This window comes from Ovis canadensis, chromosome 19 (genome assembly GCF_042477335.2).
Source record: "Ovis canadensis isolate MfBH-ARS-UI-01 breed Bighorn chromosome 19, ARS-UI_OviCan_v2, whole genome shotgun sequence".
Classification (NCBI taxonomy): Eukaryota; Metazoa; Chordata; class Mammalia; order Artiodactyla; family Bovidae; genus Ovis; species Ovis canadensis.
Window position 1 is genome coordinate 61,875,864 of NC_091263.1, and position 13,918 is coordinate 61,889,781.

Sequence of the window (13,918 nt, forward strand, 5' to 3'; positions counted from 1 at the left end):
GCTCTCTGTTTTAGTTCCACCTTGCTTCTTGGTTGTAGTTTTAACACCAGCAATGGGGAAATGCTTCCCAGTTTCCTGAAAACAGAGAGTTTTACTTAAAATGGGGGCTTAGCAGAAGTCACCAGTCATGACTACTATTCTGCTACCATCTTTGCCGAGTGCTATCACACACTTTATCCCACCACATCCTGGGGGGAAGGGTGTGGGTGGGGGGCCAGGATTATTCCCACATGGTTAAGTGACCTGCCCACACTAGTTAAGGCTCAACCAGCAGTCCTGATGCTCAAGCCTCCAGTGACACTATGCCAACCCCACGGTATTGGGTCTACAAAGAAGAATGCTGGGATCAAGCCGCGATCACGTGCTCACTCACGACTGTGACCACACACGACTGTAGCTCACGCCCAATCACGGTGTGACCCTTCTTCCCACTAACGCAGCTGCACTCTTGTATCACAGCTATGACAGACGATCACTCGGTACCATGAAAACTATCCTCGGCACACATTCTCATTTCCACCATGCCACCCTCAGGAGCTGAGATCCTTAAAATCACTTCGCTCTCACACATGAATTCAGGCCACCATTCTTTCAGAACAGCACGCACGTGGGGTTTGACTCTTAGTCTGAATGCAGCTGGGACTGGGCATGGGCCTGGAAGGCAGGGAACAGTTCAGGGTAGGGCGAGATTATAAAAAGGCTCCAGCACCCTTTTCTTTTAGGGGGGATGTGGGCTCAGTCCCCTAGAGCAGCAGTTTTCAAAGTGCAGCCCAATGACCCTGGGGACCCTGAGACCCCTGCAAGAGGTCACTGTGATTTGCATGGTAAAACAAGGATGCTTGTATGCCCTCATCCTCTCCCAGAGCACATTGGGGTGTTCCAAAAGGCTGCTTGACCCCTGGGGATCTCATCTCTCCAGCATCTTTGTGCTTGCATATTCTGGGTTTTAAAAATCTGTTTAAATTCCTAATGTAGTAAATACTGATAGATAAGGGTCCTCAGTACTTCTTAAGAGCACAAAAGATTCCTGAGACCAAAATGTTTGAGAACTTGCAGCTAACCCACCCATAGACAGGCCACACCATCTCTTCCTTGGGCGCTGGGTTCCTCCCCATCCAGAACTCCTGGGAATGCTCAGGGTCTTTGTCTATACTTTCGGAAGAAACGCCCCCTCATGGCTTCTCTGAGTGAGCCTTTGGCATGGGTGGCCTTCACTGTGCCTTAAACACAAACAGCCCCCTCTCTGAGGGCTACGCTGTGCCATGGACAACGAATTAGTGCAGGTACCTGCCCAACCAAGCAGTCATGTGTGTTAGGAAGCTCCCACCCGTGGGTGACTGACTCGTGACACATTTGGGCTGATGAGGGCTACGAGCTGGGTGTTATTCAACAACATGCCCTGGTTTAAAAAAAAAAAAAATTCACACTTTTTGCGATTATGTAATGTTATTTTCCTTGACTTATTTTCAGTAATTCTATCATCTCAAAGACTTGTGAAAATAAGAATCACTCTTCTCAGAGAGGAAAGATATTCTACCTTTAAGAGCAGACAACTGAGTGCCCAGTAACCCTGCGGATCCACTGAACATTTAACTAGGTCACATCATAGAGTAAGTTACTTAAGAAGAGCCCGAGGTCCAATCCTACGCCTGTCCCACGATGGACTCTGGCCTGCCGTGTCTTCTATCCAGGAGCTTAGTTAAGAGTTTAGCACCATGGATTCTGGTATTGGGCACCGAGTTTGCTGAGAGAGTGGCAGTCTCACATACTCCACTTGACTCGTCTCTTACAACTTTTCTACATCCAAACCTTAGCAGAAACTAAGGTTTTAGGGAAAAGGAGAGAGTTGCCTGCAGCTTGACTGTCGCCCAGGCTCCAGGGAAGCCTCGTTTAGAGCTGAGGCAGGAGGCGGCCTCCTGCGATTCCTGACTGTCCTTAACCAACTGGCCTCAGCTACCAGCCACCACCAGGCCCACGTGGGGCAAGATTCTTGCATTTCCCTAAGTTCCACCTAGAAAGTTACCATGTTCCAGTTTTTACTTATGTGGAAGGACCGTGGAGATATGTGTGTAGAGACACCAGCCTCCTGAATCACTTAGGGCTCTTCTGTGGAGGCTTTGGTGTATAGACTCAGATTTAGAAGACAAGTGTTCACCTGAGGCCTCTGACATGGGGTGCCACAATTGGGTGTGGGGGTGAGCACATACATCCCTTCAGTGCTTAATAAACTTGACATCAGAGTAGGTGAGGGACAGAGGGGTCATTTGTCATGGTGGATACGCTTCTCGGGTGCCCATGGGCTGCCTCTTTTTCAGTGATGATACACCAAATACTTAATAACTGGTACATCCCGGGCACTACCCAGACAGAGTGGAGGTGGGCCTTCAGACCAAACCTCTGCAAGCCCCAGAGGTGCCCACGAAGGCAGGCATTAGCCCTTCGGTGACTGACTCACAGAGGGCTTTGGAGTGGGCCTGGGGTGCCAGCAGGAGGTGAGGAGACTCAAGGTACCGGGGGCCACTGCTGTCAGCATCCGGATGTACCTCAGCATCGTCACAGGGGTCACCCCCATGCCCATGTCACCACCCACAGTGCTGTGTCAGAAAGGCAGCCCATTTCTCCCATCCCATGGACTCTGCTGTGAGGAAAACCCACCTCGAGCTCCTAGACGTCCAACAGTCTGTGCATGTCAGAGCAGAATCAGGGCCCAGGGCTGCTTCCCCAGCGGGACAAAGGTCAGAGCACAGAAGACAACACGGGAGCAGACCTCATGGCTGGAGGGGCTGAGTCACGCACAGGACAGGCCCGGGCGCTTCCTAGCACCGCTCTTCCCGTGGTGACATGACTCCAGGTGCTGGGCTTCCCCACGCACCGGGGCTCCACGCCCTGCACACACGCACACATGCGCAGCCTCCAATCTACACAGACCATGCCTTGTAACCCTTCTCTTCTCTAGACTCTTCAGGAACCTCGGGCTTTTACACTAAGGTTACTTTTGAATGCTGACTCCAAAACTCAGATTGACTCCTCTGGGCATCTTGGGTTCAGGGTCAGGTGCACTGACCCCTCAACCACTGCTTGGAGTTGGCTTAGAATGTCAGATGGAGCCCCCTCGCAAAGCAACTTCTTGCGCAAAAATATACCCTTTGTGAGATGTGAGAAAACAACAACCTGAGTTACTTCTGTTTACATCTTTACACGTTTCCTAGATATCTCAAAAAGGGGGAGAATTCTCTTTCTCGATGGATCACTACAAATACAGAACAAAAGATCAAAGAAAAACAAGAGTTTCTTAAAGTTCTGGTAGTAAACAGGCATATGATATTATTATTGTTGTAGTCTTAATAATAAGCAATTATACGTTCAAAGTGCTTTACAATCACTTAGCTATTCCTCACAACAGCCCTGTGAGGTAGGTCGACATTATTACCCCCATTTTACAGATGGGGAAACTGAGGCACAGAGAGGTTAAGTGTCTTGCCCAAGGTCACGCAGCAAGTGAACGCTGGCACTGGGACTAGAACCCAGGTCCCCTGACTCCCAGTGTCCTTGAAACTGGACCACACCGCTTCCAAAGAGGCATCCCTGGACTGGCTTTGAATTAGAGACGGACAATGTCGGATGAGGTTTGGGTGTGGAGGTGTTTCCCGCGGACGCGTTAAGATGGAACCTGAGGTGTCACCTGGGTTGGTCTGGGCATGCAGGTGTATGCGTCAGTGTAAATGGGGGTGTCTGCGCTTCCTGTCCTGCCCCCACCTCCCTGCACTGTGCACATGTCACTGCAGAGAGCTGAGTGGGGTGGTCAGGATGGACTGGCACATATAAAATGAACTCTGTCAGCCCAGCGCCGAGGGGCCTGCCAGTCTTTGGTAGTTCGGGCAAACTAGGGATGCAGGACTTAGGAATGGAGTCAGATGCCCACCTTAGGCAGGTCTGCTCAATCGTTTTTATTAATCTTTTTTTTTTTTTTTTTTTTTACTGGCCAGCATCAGGAAGTTGTGTTCATTTCATTTCTCTTGGGGGCGGCTGCCCCCCTCCTTCGCTCTCTCTCTCTCTTTCCCTTTCTCTGAGTCTCCGCTCGCAAGGGAAAACTGTTAAGCCTCGCTCGTTCCCTTCCATGAGAAGGAGCCATGTGAGCAGCGTCCACGACAGGAGGCCACGGCCCCGCAGTTGAGCCACGGCCCCGCTTCCACCTTCCGGAAGAGTGCTTTGCTTGGAAGGGGTCTCTCTGGGGCCTTGGGTTTGCTTTTTCCTGCATTTCTCCCGAAATGCTGTTTCAGTAGAAATAAGCCCACTTGAGACTTTTCCCTTTCAAGGCCTTAGCCACAAACGCCTTCCGACTAACGAGCTTGGTGCTGTAGCTCAGGCAGAAAATTCTAAAGCATCCGTTCAAGCATCTGAAACAAATGAATCAGCTGGTGAAATCTTATCTGTTAGCATCTGTTCTTCTCTTAGATTAAAAGAGAAAAAAAAAATAGCCTCTTTATGGCTTTAGATGGAATCATGCTTTTAAAAAAGAGACAAAAAGTCTTGCTAATTTTGAGACTAACATAACTAGATGACACGTATAAGATACTTGACAGGTTCCCTGTCTGTGGAGTACCCCAATTTCCCTCTGAGTTTATGCCTGAGTCCCTCCAAGGAGGCCATGTGAGGGAGTCATTTGATTCCGATCCACCACCCACCTTTCCACTGGGCCACCTACGGCTCAGGCTTTCACGTGATAAAACCTGTCTAACTCTTTACAAGCCTTAAACCTAACTTCCAAACAGGTAAGAAAAAAAAAAATCTAGCCCTCTCAAATCTTCCTGTCATGAAGAAGGGCAGGCTCCCGTTTTGGCTGAGCAGGGAACAGTTTCCCCCTCAGACTCCACCGGACTGTCTTTGGCATAAAGGAAATCCTTGGACATTGAAAGAAAAAGAAATGAACAAAACTTTCCCCACTCTGGGACCTGTTTTCTTTTTCCGATCCATGAGATACTGGGCTAAAGCGTGCCTGGATCTTGCGGTCCTCATCTGGAAAGCCTGATGGGGCGGTACTGTCTGCTGGGGAGGGGACAGAGTTTCATGGCTGTGGACTTGTGTTCACTTAGTTGCCTGATCCAGGTGGAAATCTGCAGGTCACTGGGATGCAGCAACAATGGATGAAGAGCAAAGGCTGAGTCAAACTAAAGTGAGTATGGCACGTAGGGGATGAGGGAGGAAAAAGAAAAAGCCTGATGCAGCTTCCCTCTGATCCCCTCTGGAGAGGGGCGGGAGAGAAGGCTGGCTTTACTGATGAAGATGGATGGACGGATGGAAACTGCACACTCATTCAGACCACAGAGGCCAGAGGACACCGGGTGCCAAGCTCCTACCCACACGGGATCCAGGAGCTCCTCAAGTCACCCCACCTTCATGGAGAAGGGGCCCTGCAGTTGGTCTGAACAGAGGGAGACCAGATGGAGCCCAAGGGGTTGATAACCAGAGTGCATCCGTGTGCCTACCAAAGCCGAGTCACTGTGGGGGGTGGAGAACGTGGACCAGCTCTGATCCTGCTCAGACGGATGCACCCTGCGCGGCACAAGCAGCACCGGCCTACACCCTGTCTCGGGCGCTCACCCGAGGCTCATGCTCCTCTTGCCATTAGTAATCAAGCTGCTGGTCTACTGGCACCCCTGACACAGGGAGGACCACCTCATTCCACTTCTCAATAGGCCTCGCCCACCATGAGGAGCTTCTCTGAGGACCTGCGTGCTTGTCCTAGTGACATGGTGCACCCATTTCTCCTCCCACTGCCATCTGATCCTGTTTCCCTAAGGTCGCATCTGCTCGTATTATTTCCTCAATTCAGAAAGGAAGTGCTTCGTCTTGCTAGTTAAATGCAGAGTGATAGAACACAGTTAAAGCCCTTCCTATAGCATCGGACCAAAAACGTAATGAGAACTATCCTTCACGGAGGCAAAATTTTTCTGTTTTCAATGCGTGCTGCAGAATCAAGTGCATTTTCCGGAATATCTGTCAAGATTATGAAGACAACTTAATGTACTAGGCTGGGTACACAACATAGAGTATAGTCACAGCCTCAACTCCCAGTGGAACCATGTGGAAATGTGTTGATGTGGGCACCTAACTGGAAATATTTTAATTTCACCAAGGAAATAAAACTTTCTACAAACAACACAATGAAAAATGTCCAGGAGGAAAACGTGACTGCGACACAACGCAAGAGTCTTTTAAGCCATGACGCACGTGTGTAGCTTCAGCATCATTTGAACCTTTGACTTAAAGACTCAGTGAAACCCACCCCACTATGTGATTATTAATTATATAGGCATGTGTTGTCATTCAGGTCTTAAAACATCCAAACACTATATCCAACCTCCAGAGCGAGCACTGAACCCTTCTAACTAGGAAGCCTTGGGGACTCAGCAAAGGTATAACCCTGTGTTCAAGTGGTCATTGTACCTGCCTTCCATGGAAAATGGAAAGCTCTTCAGCCAGCGCTGCCTTGATGATTTACAGTACATGACGGCACAGCCATCCTCGAAAGAGTATGTTTCCCCCTCCAGAAAAGTCAAGCCCCACCACACCCACCAACTAGAATCTGAGAACAGCCAGGGGCTTCCTATAAGGGCATGGGCACCATGACACCCTGGAGTCTGGGCCGCTTTAGGGAGGAGCGTGCAGAAACGTGGTCATCACTCCCTGCCTTTGCGCCCAATTTGGCCACACTGCCCTCTAGAACACACGGACCAGACCTGGTCAAGGTTACACATGCGTCTTCTCAGGTGACTGGCCTCTCTAAGGCTGCTTGTGAGCTGTGCTCAGGAGAAGGGTTGTCATTTTTGCAAAATGGACAGGTCAGAGGTGAAAGTGTTATTGAAATTCCACAATCTGGGATAGCAATCAGCTGTTTGAGCCTCAGATTCCCTAAGCTTCCTTTAGCAGATGTTGGATCAGAGGAAGAATGACCAGAATCTCTCTTTGATCAGATTCAGCATCCATCTTTCCCCTGTGTCCTATAGCTGTCTGGGCAAAGCCCAGGTCATATCATGAATCCACAGGTCACTATCACACAAGGTCATCTCCTAACTCACCGGTTGCACATACCTCACACTCCTCCCTTCATTCGTCATCATTCACATTCATTCTCTCTCAGCAAGATCACAGACAAGCCTTCACTTTGGTAATTACCGTCACTGAGAACACAAAACAATGCTGGGCATCTTCCCCCGGAAAAAAAGCAAAAGACTATTTCACATTGAACCTTACCCATACCAACAAGACCCAGTTTAAGACACACATGGTAAGAGGGACGTAAAAGGCAAACATTCTGTGTCAAGCTGCTGGGACAGCAGAGATGACAGGGTGCGCGATTCGTCTGCAGTTGTTTCTGACAGCTTGCCGACCTTTGTAGCTCCCTTTTCGGAGTCTCGGCATCTCTTCCTCACTCCTCCTCCCTTGCTTTCTCCATCGCTTCAACCGCAGACTGCCCTTCCTAGCCCTCTTCTCGCCAGTCTCCATCAGGACACCGTTTCCCTGCACACCTGCTTCCCACCAGGGCTCTGGGCTTCTCGAGGGTTCTACACCCTTGAATGCATGGACTCCAGTTAGAACCAGAGGTTCCTGAAGCCACATTCCCCCTCCAGGAGACTGGGCAGCTGTAGGAACTAGAGGCGGCTGGGTCACGAGAGAATAGCATTTGCACAGCAAGGCTCACAGCCACCAGGAGACAACACGCAGACGCAGACACACTGCACGCACACACACAAGCTCGCGCACCCACACACGCATGCATGCACGCACGCACTAGGAGGTGATGGATGTTACTGAGATGGACCAAAAACCAACAAGCAGTGGGGTAAGAAATAAACAGAAACAAAACAAAGCACTTGCATTCGGATGGAAAGCTGTTTCGTGGGCGGCCAGGGCCCGAGCCCAAGGCCGGGGGAAGGTGGGTGCCTGCTCGGAGGACGCTGCTGTTGGAGAAGCCCGGGGGAGACAGGGCGTGGGGCAGCTCTGGCTCCCCTCCCGCGAGGGGTGTGCCTTGGCCGCTGTCCTGCGGGGTCCCACCACACGGGCCAGGCTGCGGTGGGCATGGATGCGGGGGCACAGAGGGTACTGGGAAGGGGAGGCACTTACCTGGTGGCCCAGAAATGGCTAGTCCACCTTTGGGGGAGTGTGCAGTATCTCAGTTTAAACAAAATCCTGGTGGTAACTGCTCAACCATGAATAGTCAGCTCTCTAGTGTTTCAATAAAGCTTGTAAAATTGTTAGTGAAAAAGAGAAAGAGACAAAAACAACAATTCACCTGTAGGGCAATTGTGCTGTTCTTCGCGGGGTATTTTCCCACCAGTCCTTGTTCTTTCCGTTTCTTGAATTTCCTAAAGTAGTCCTGTATCAGGAAAGTGGCATAGAACTTCCCCACGGTTACCTCATCATCTAAACGGAGAGACCAGACAGAGCTCTCCCGAATCAGCACATTTGCACCAAGAGCCTCAACACTTGCTTTGGGCAGGGAGGGGGCGGGGGCACTGAGCTCTCAGCTTAGGACACGGGAAACTAAATCTAGCGAAAAGCAAGATTGTGCAAAGCAGTTAAGCCTCAAAATTAGAGTCAGTTACATAAACTGATACTCAAAACTGCAGAAAATAATGGACTTGTCATGAGTTTCATAGAGCAGCGTATTAGTAACACCATGAAGTGCCATCTAGGTTATAGACTCAAAAGAAAGATTACAGAACAAAAAAAAGGCTTCATGGGTCATAGTTTCACCCTGTGCATAGGGATTTGCATGTGTAATTACCGTGAACACCAAGGACAATTAACCATCCAAACCCCAATGCCTGGAGAGGAAGATAGAGAACTCAGAAAGGTGACAGACAGGCTCGGAAGGAGAGGCCGATCCGAAGAGGGACTGCAGACCCAGATCTCCAAGTGCCCCTTAATTCTCTGCCGATAGCCTCCACATGCCGTGGCTCGGCTTGTAATTCAGAACTGCTTGTTTTTGATACTGCGGGTGACAGCTCCAGCTCACCTCAGAGCTGGCTGCCTTATCTCTGCTTTGTTCAGAAACAGCCCCACCATGCGTGGCCGGGGAGCTGGGACTCCGTTGAGCCTGATTAAAGGTGATGCATGAGGCAGAATAGTGGCTCTTGCTGTCTCCCAGGAAACCACCCTGGCAGTGCCAGTGTGCCTGGGGTCTCCACGAGAGCTGCTCTCCCAAGGTGCTCACCCCAACACCTGTCCAGGGTGCCCACGAGGCTGGTGGCCAGTGACCATGCTTGCAGAGGCTGGAGGAGAATGGCTGCCACCCTCAGGCTTTAGCGTCGCTCGACTTGTGGCCAGGCTGCCCTTGCTACTCACGTGCCATCTAGGGTAGAGGACCTGGCCTCTCTGGGCATGTGTTCTCACCCGCAGGTGAGCCTAAGCCTCTCAGGAGAAGCTGTGAGAATTCCAGGACAAGAGGCCTATACAGCGCTCTGGGTGGTCTAAGTGCCAGGGGACAGGTGACAGTGGGCCATTGCCATCAGAATCACTGTTACCTAACAGCTCTCCAGCAGCGGCACCTACTGAAAAAGGACAAGAACCACGATAGGGTGCAGGACACTGGAACCCTCAGGCGGGGTGCACCGGGGGGTGCATTTCCTGCCCGTGTGGGATGGATGTCCGTGACTGGACACAGCTGGGCCACCCTGGGCTGCCCGCCCCAACTTCCTTGTCAGAAGCTGCTCAGTGTTACTGTGTGAGAAGATGCCTGGGGGTGGTTGGCCTTTGGGCAGCAATGAAACCCAGGGCCCTCATCGGTCTAGGACTGGTCCAAATGGTCTAACAATGCCCTGTGCAGAGGCAGGGAGGTGAGAGGCGAGTGGACAGAGGTTCCATGACTTGCTCCAGGCCAGGTGAGCTGGGAGGTGGGCCCCCAGACCTGGGTTCTCATTCTCCACCCCACTGCCTCCCTGAGGGATGGCCCAGCTCCACCACAAGGGCCACCTGGTCCTGTGGGGCTGCCTCTCCCCAGCAAAGTCCACCTCTCCACCAGGCCACATGCAGGAGGTGGACCAACTGTGACCCGACAATCCCAGGGTCAGCCAGCCTCTGCCAGTCAGGGGGGCTCCCACAAAAACACCGGCCATACTCACAGGAAGCCCATCTCATCCCTCACTGGGGTGCTTCCAGCAAAAGCAGGCCTAACTGCTCTCCCCCTTCAGCCTGGATGGTGCTAGCCTAGAGAGCCCAAGGGGGCTCCTATGGGAGAGTCCTGGCTCTCCCTGGCCCAGAACCTCGGTGGGGCAGTGGGGGTGGGGTCGCTGTACTTAATGAAGAGGGTGGATCGTGTTTCTGCCCAAGGGGCAGCTCCAGGGCGGAGGTGCCCACCTAGGGCTCTGCAAGCAGGGCTCCAAGGGCCACTTGACCTTCTGCACTGAGATGCTGAGCTACTGAGACTGGGCTCAGGAAGAGTCTTAAGAACAACAAAAGTCACAGCTACAGCAGGACAGAGAAGGAAGGAAGAGGAGAGCAGGGAGGCCGGCTGGGCTCGGGACCTCAGAGAGCGATAGGGTCACAGTTCTGAATGCTCCTCAGGGGAAAGGAGACAAAGATTCAGATCCAGGAACGAAGGTCCGAAGACAGAGAGGAGCCCCTGGGAGGACAGGGGAAGACCCATGACTCGACAGGAGGCCACAGCGGAGCTGAGAACACGAGCAAGGTCCAGATGGGAAATGAGACACCTCAGCATGGAGAGAGGGGACAGGCTGTCCCCATAGCCAGAGGTAGCACCGGAGCCCAGCATTCTGGCCTGGCTCCCAGGCTCATTCCTGAGCATCACCCCATCAAGCTCATGATGAGCTGGGGGTGCCTCACATCACCCCTGTGCTGGCAAGGCCTTTTAAGATGGGCACCGACTCTGCTTTCTCACCAGGGCTGTAAGGGTTCCCTGAGTGCCCCACAAAGACCAGTCCCAGGTGCAGGGCTGGCCTGGCTGTCTGCTGCCCTCTGGCCAGATTACCGAGGGTGGACACTGAGCCCTTCTGCCATGGGAGCTACCCATGCGCTGGCCCAGAGGGTCGTAAGTATATCCCCCTTTTCTAAGTGCTCCACGGGGTGGGAAAGGCTCATCTGCTGGAAGGTAAGAGAGGAAAGACAAAGAGGTAAAGGGTGAACGCAGATGCTACAACCCTGCCCAGCAACTCAACCAGAGCCTGTGCCCTAAAGCCTGAAGTCTCCACCTTCGGAAATTCAGTGACAAGAGCCCTTATTTGAGATCAGCCTGCATAAGCTCTATGCTCAGCATATGCACCACCTGGGCCATAGAACCTCTTGAGCATCCCATCCCTACCAAGATGCTATTTCCTTTCCAGGTTTTCCAGGGCTCTGACTGCCATTTTGGAAGAGATTGACCTTGTCACCCTAACCCCCAATCCATGTTAAGAAATGCAGAGAGAAAAGCAGGGCCCACTACTGGGCCAGAAAAGAGGAAGACTACGTACCTTCATGAAAAGCCTAGTAGGGCTACAAGCTGATCAAAGGAAGGGAGGCAAATTCCAGACCCCATTTTTTTCCCTTGGTGAAATAGAAACAAATGAAGTTTCATAGAAATGTGAATGACTCTCCCCAGGTGAGCCTTGCCAGGATGGCACTGATGTGACAGACTGGGCTGTAGGGAGGGTGGCGAGAGGAGGGGCGGCCTGCGAGGAAGGCTCCCCCGAGACAGGTATGGCCCACTATTCTGAAGCATGCATCTGTATTGTGAGAAATATGTAGGGGAATACAGTTGGCAAGAGATAACTCCGATTCCATGCCACCACCCTAAAACAGAATTGCTTCAGAATATTCTGAAAGACTGAGACTTGAAAGGAATGGAGGCTGCAGGAAAAGCTCAAGCACATTGTTACACGATTTAAGAAAAGCAATTCGTCTCAGCCATGCGAACACCTGGGTGTGCAGCTAAAAAGAAAAGAGCGGAAACCAAAGAGCTGTTTTAAACGTGCAGGATCAGTTCTCCTGTGGGGAATCAGGCACCTCTCTCCGGGTGGGAGTTTTCGTTTGGTTCTGGTGTTTTGTTTTGCATGCTTTCCCTTTATCATTTCTTGATGGGTCCTCTTTCCCAGCTCTGAGCTGTTGGCCCTGCCAGCTCTGGGTGGCTCCCTCCAGCAACAAGAGCTCACAGTGCTTCTGGTTTCACGTGGGGAACAGAGCTGGCCAGCAAGCTGCACTATCCCCCAGGATCCAGATGTTGTCACTTTCTCAAAAGGAGAGGCCACTGTCCTGGCCTGGGGTTCCAGACTCAGCTTCCAGACCTGAGCCAGCCCCATTGGGAGTGACGCAATCCAGTTTGTTACAAAACACGCCAAACATTTCTAACACACCCGGGGCTGAGGGGGGTAGAGGCCGGGTGTGTTGGCACTGAGCAGACGGATCCTGCACCTTTAAAACTCGAAAATGAAAGTCAAAACACAACCACCTCCACTTTTAAGTCAATGTGTACTTAAACAAAAATGGAAAAACAGTATCTGGATTATATATATATGTGTGTGTTATATATATATAAGTCTGAGAAAAGTTTAGTCAGTTATTTTATGATAAACAACAAAAAGAAATAAGCATGCCTGTTAGTTCCATCTCTACTCTAAATTCTAATTAAAGGGACATTTGGGTAATAGATGTAGTCTTAGTAAGAACATTTCAAAAATACCATTTCTCAAAAGCTTTTTTTTTTTTTGTGAGAAGTTTTCAACAATATGTTGAAGGATATATGGAAACTAGTTTTAAGTACTTCATTTTGGGCAACCCCCTCCCCACAAAAAAACACAGGCTTTTGGTTTTGAGGCCGCAAGCTTGCTCTCCTAACATGACTTCCTCCACCCACAAGAGAACCCCTGCTTCAGCCATCTGCGTCTCAGTTTCCTTCTCACTGAAGCCTCTCCTTTGTCTGGGATGGTCTTCACGTTACCCCAAATCATTACACTGATGGCCATAAGGGCCTGCTTTAGCTGCTGGCCTCAATGTTCTGGCTGGTACCTCAAGCCTTCTGCAAACACGCTGGGATTCCTGGAGACTAGCACTGAAAGCAACATGTTGGCCAAGAGCTACTTAGGAAATAAACTGCACTGACCACCAGCTGGAGGGACAACTTGGTCAAGTAGTTTCATGCTGGTTTTCTTCCAGATTTTCTTGATCACAGCTCGGAGTTCTTCATTAGCTTGTTCCAGGTTGCCTGGATTCAAAATGCAAGAGAGGCAAATGAGCCTTGTTTCTTTTCCCCTGCAACGCCTCTCTGTTCTCACCAGAGCTGCCAGTGGCGCGAGTCACCTCTCAGCTTTCTGGGACAAGGTGATGCATGAAGGGAGGAGAGAAAGGTGGAGGAGGCTGGCCTGGCCAGCGGGCCCAGCACAGACATCCCAATTACATGCACCACCCCGCCCCCCTGAGGGGGGCCTTCTGACAAGAGGAGGTCCACGTGAGAATCAACGTGGGATATGGCCTCCCCGTCCTCTCCTCCCACCTGTCCTGCTTCCAGGGAGGGCTCACCTTCAGTCTTGATTTTAAGAGCCGTTCGAACCAGAGCAAACAGAGTTGCATTAAACATGACTGTCCCATCACTGTTGAGTGGCATGTTCATAGCAACTAGTCTCTGTAAACAGCAAGAAAAGTCCCTTGATAGAATGCAAACAACTGATGACAGCTGCAGTCCGTTCCATTTATTTTCTGTTTATTCTCTCCATCTCCTTTCTAATGGCTCCTTGATTCAAGTCAATGGCCACTGAGGGGCACCTGCCATTTGAGGGGCTCTGAGATGACGAAGCACAAACGCTGGCACTCAGAAGATAACGCTTTGTTTTTTTAAAACTGTTTAGTCCCCTACTGTTTATGCATTCCTCTCCCCTTCTCATCAGCTGGCTCCCCTACGTCTTGGGGTCAAGCCTCCATTCTGGGC

General features: G+C 51.0%; 1 protein-coding gene across 5 annotated transcripts in view; it reads right to left on the bottom strand.

The window, feature by feature from the left end:
• Positions 1-13,918, bottom strand: part of CACNA1D (calcium voltage-gated channel subunit alpha1 D) — a 351,812-nt gene that overhangs the window by 16,437 nt on the left and 321,457 nt on the right. For all 5 annotated transcript variants that reach the window (XM_069561585.1, XM_069561588.1, XM_069561586.1 and 2 more), the window contains 3 exons: positions 13,513-13,615; positions 13,097-13,198; positions 8,294-8,424 (listed from right to left, as the gene is read on the bottom strand). In XM_069561585.1, the coding sequence (XP_069417686.1) occupies positions 8,294-8,424; positions 13,097-13,198; positions 13,513-13,615 (336 nt within the window). The remainder of the gene's footprint in view (positions 1-8,293; positions 8,425-13,096; positions 13,199-13,512; positions 13,616-13,918) is intronic.